The sequence below is a fragment of the Pygoscelis adeliae genome, unplaced genomic scaffold, assembly GCF_000699105.1.
Source record: "Pygoscelis adeliae isolate BGI_AS28 unplaced genomic scaffold, ASM69910v1 Scaffold1468, whole genome shotgun sequence".
NCBI classification, from domain to species: domain Eukaryota; kingdom Metazoa; phylum Chordata; class Aves; order Sphenisciformes; family Spheniscidae; genus Pygoscelis; species Pygoscelis adeliae.
Window position 1 is genome coordinate 8,121 of NW_008825376.1, and position 2,962 is coordinate 11,082.

The window sequence follows — 2,962 nt, forward strand, 5'->3', positions numbered from 1 at the left end:
CCGCGCGAGCGTGAATGCAGCCTGCGGGGACGCGAGCCTCCGAGCCTGCTCCTGGAGAGGGGAGTGCGCCCCACGGACGGCCATGGAGAAGATGGCCAGGGTCACCACTGCCTTGGGGGGCAATGCCCTCACGGGACGGACCATGTTCTGCCACCTGGATGCCCCCGCCAATGCCATCAGCGTGTGCCGCGATGCCGCCCAGGTGGTGGTGGCCGGCCGCAACATCTTCAAGATCTACTCCATCGAGGAGGACCAATTTGTGGAGAAGCTGAACCTCCGCGTCGGCCGCAAACCCTCCTTGAACTTCAGCTGCGCGGACGTGGTGTGGCACCAGATGGACGAGAACCTGCTGGCCACCGCCGCCACCAACGGCGTGGTCGTCACCTGGAACCTGGGCAAGCCGTCCCGCAACAAGCAGGACCAGCTCTTCACTGAGCACAAGCGCACCGTCAACAAGGTCTGCTTCCACCCCACCGAGGTCTACATGCTCCTCAGCGGCTCCCAGGATGGCTACATGAAATGCTTCGACCTGCGCAAGAAGGACTCTGTCAGCACCTTCTCCGGTACGAACGCGGGCTGTTGCTTGCCCCGCTACCCTGGCGAGAGGCAGGGGTTGGGGGCTTTGCCCTTTCCCCGTCCCTGGGAGGAGGGTTTGCTCAGGGCGCGATGCCTGGAGCGGGCAGGGAGGGAGCCGAGAGGCATTTTGCTGCTTTTTTTTTTTTTTTTTGGGGCTGCTCGGCAGTGCGCTGAGCCTGCACGGGAGGTGGAAGGTGGCCGCATCACTCCCTGCTTCCCCTTCTCTCTGGGTGGGAACCCCCGCGGCTCTTCCCGTGGGGTTTTTAGCTTTGCTGAGCTCTGTCCCACCGGCTCTCAACTCCTGTCCCCGCTCAGGCCAGTCGGAGAGCGTGCGTGACGTCCAGTTCAGCATCCGGGACTACTTCACCTTCGCCGCCACCTTTGAGAACGGGAACGTGCAGCTGTGGGACATCCGCCGGCCGGACCGCTACGAGAGGATGTTCACGGCCCACAACGGGCCCGTCTTCTGCTGCGACTGGCACCCGGAGGACAGGTGTGTGCGGGGCCGGACCCCGCCAGCTGCCCGGCCTCGGCAGAGACGAGGGAGGCCCTAAAACCAGGGTTGGGACCTTACCGGGGGGGGGAAAGCAGGGTCTCTGATACCCCGGCCCCTTGTGTCAGGGGCTGGGGAGGGGGGAGCAATTATTACTTTGAGGATTTGGGGGGGGGGTGTTGAGGTGTTTTGGGGTTGTTTTTTGACAAGTCGGGGGATCCTGAGGCGCTGGATTGCTAATGGCGGGGTATAGCAAGCTGCTGTCTTGCCCCTCGTGTCAGGGCGGCCTCTCGCTCCAGGGCTCAGCCCGGGAACAGGCTCTGCGCGGCTGCTCGGGGACGTGGCTTGCTTGTGTTTGATCACGTTTCCCTCCTGCCTTTCCCCGGGGGCGGTCGGGGTGCGTCTGGAAACAGTTGTTGTGGTGTGCGGGTCCCTCCCTCGCTCCCTGCCGGGCAGCCCCACAACTCCTCACGAGCTTAGGGAGGCACTGAAATAGGTTCAAACTGGCCTTTTTCCTCTCTGCTGTCCCTGGCAAGTGGAAACCAGGGGTGGGGGGGAACTGTGTCTGTCTGGGAGCCCTTCAGATGAGCGTGGGTCCAAAGACGCAGGGCCTGAAACGGGAGCGGGAAGGAGGGGGCGTTGCCTGACCTGGTTGTTGGAGAGCGGGGGCGTTAGGGTAGCGTGTGGGAGGATGCAGTTGCGGCCCGGCTGCCTCCGCTTGGCGTGGACGCGGTCACATCTGTGTTGTGAGCGTTTCTGTGCCGGGGCGGGGAAGGAGAGGTGAACGGGCGCGGATCCTGGCCGGAGCTGGCGTCTCACCGTCTTTTTCCACCCTTCTCCCAGGGGCTGGCTGGCAACAGGCGGCCGGGATAAGATGGTGAAGGTGTGGGACATGAACACCACGCGGGCGAAGGAGATTTACTGCGTGCAGACCATCGCCTCCGTGGCCCGGGTGAAGTGGCGCCCGGAGTGCAAGCACCACATCGCCACCTGCTCCATGATGGTGGACCACAACATCTACGTCTGGGACGTACGGCGTCCCTTCATCCCCTCCGCCATGTTTGAGGAGCACAAGGACGTCACCACGGGCATTGTGTGGCGTCACCTCCACGACCCCTATTTCCTCCTGTCGGGCTCCAAGGACAGCACCCTCTACCAGCACATCTTCAAGGATGCCAGCCAGCCCATCGACCGGGCCAACCCCGAGGGGCTGTGCTACAGCCTCTACGGAGACCTGGCCTTCGCCGCCAAAGAGAGCCTCATCTCCTCCGACTCCAACCGCAAGCCCTACATCGGGGACCGGCGTCACCCCATCTTCTTCAAGCGCAAGCTGGACCCCACGGAGCAGTTCGAGTACATCTCCTCCTCCAGCGCCCTCAGCGTCTTCGAGACAGACGTGGAGAGCGGCAGCATGGACTGGTTCGTGCACACCGCCAAGCAGTACGCGCTGGCCGGCAGGCCCCTGGCCGAGCTCTGCGACCACAACGCCAAGGTGGCCAAAGGCTTGGACCGCAACCAGGTGAGGCCTAGGCTGGAGGCTCTGGGGGCAGACCTAGGCTGGTGCCGAGGTTGAAAGGTGCTGTCGGGATGAGGCCCGCCACCCGAGCTGGATGGCGGCTCTCCGTCCGGCTGTGGCCTCTGGCTGTCCCCGGAAGGTGTACCTCCACCTGGCACCAAACCCGATAGCGCTGTTGCCTACAACAAGCGCAGATCGTTGCCCAGAAACTTGACACACACACACCCACGCGCACACACCCCCCGCCCCGAGAGCCTGCCCAGCCCTCTAGATCAGCGGATGATGGGGATTTGCAGACAGGCACGGGGCTGCGCGGGGCCCGGTTTTCAGGCTGGCGAGGTCTGACCGCGGCTGTCTCTCGCGCAGGTGGCTCAAAC

The 2,962-nt window shown here is 64.0% G+C and overlaps 1 protein-coding gene across 1 annotated transcript; it reads left to right on the forward strand.

The window, feature by feature from the left end:
• Positions 1-6: 6 nt before the first annotated feature.
• On the forward strand, positions 7-2,957 carry WDR24 (WD repeat domain 24; the record flags this gene model as incomplete). Its single annotated transcript, XM_009330387.1, has 4 exons — positions 7-563; positions 892-1,069; positions 1,913-2,588; positions 2,952-2,957. Coding segments are annotated over exons 1-4 (1,341 nt in total), but the record flags the coding sequence as incomplete, so codon positions are not given.
• Positions 2,958-2,962: the final 5 nt, after the last annotated feature.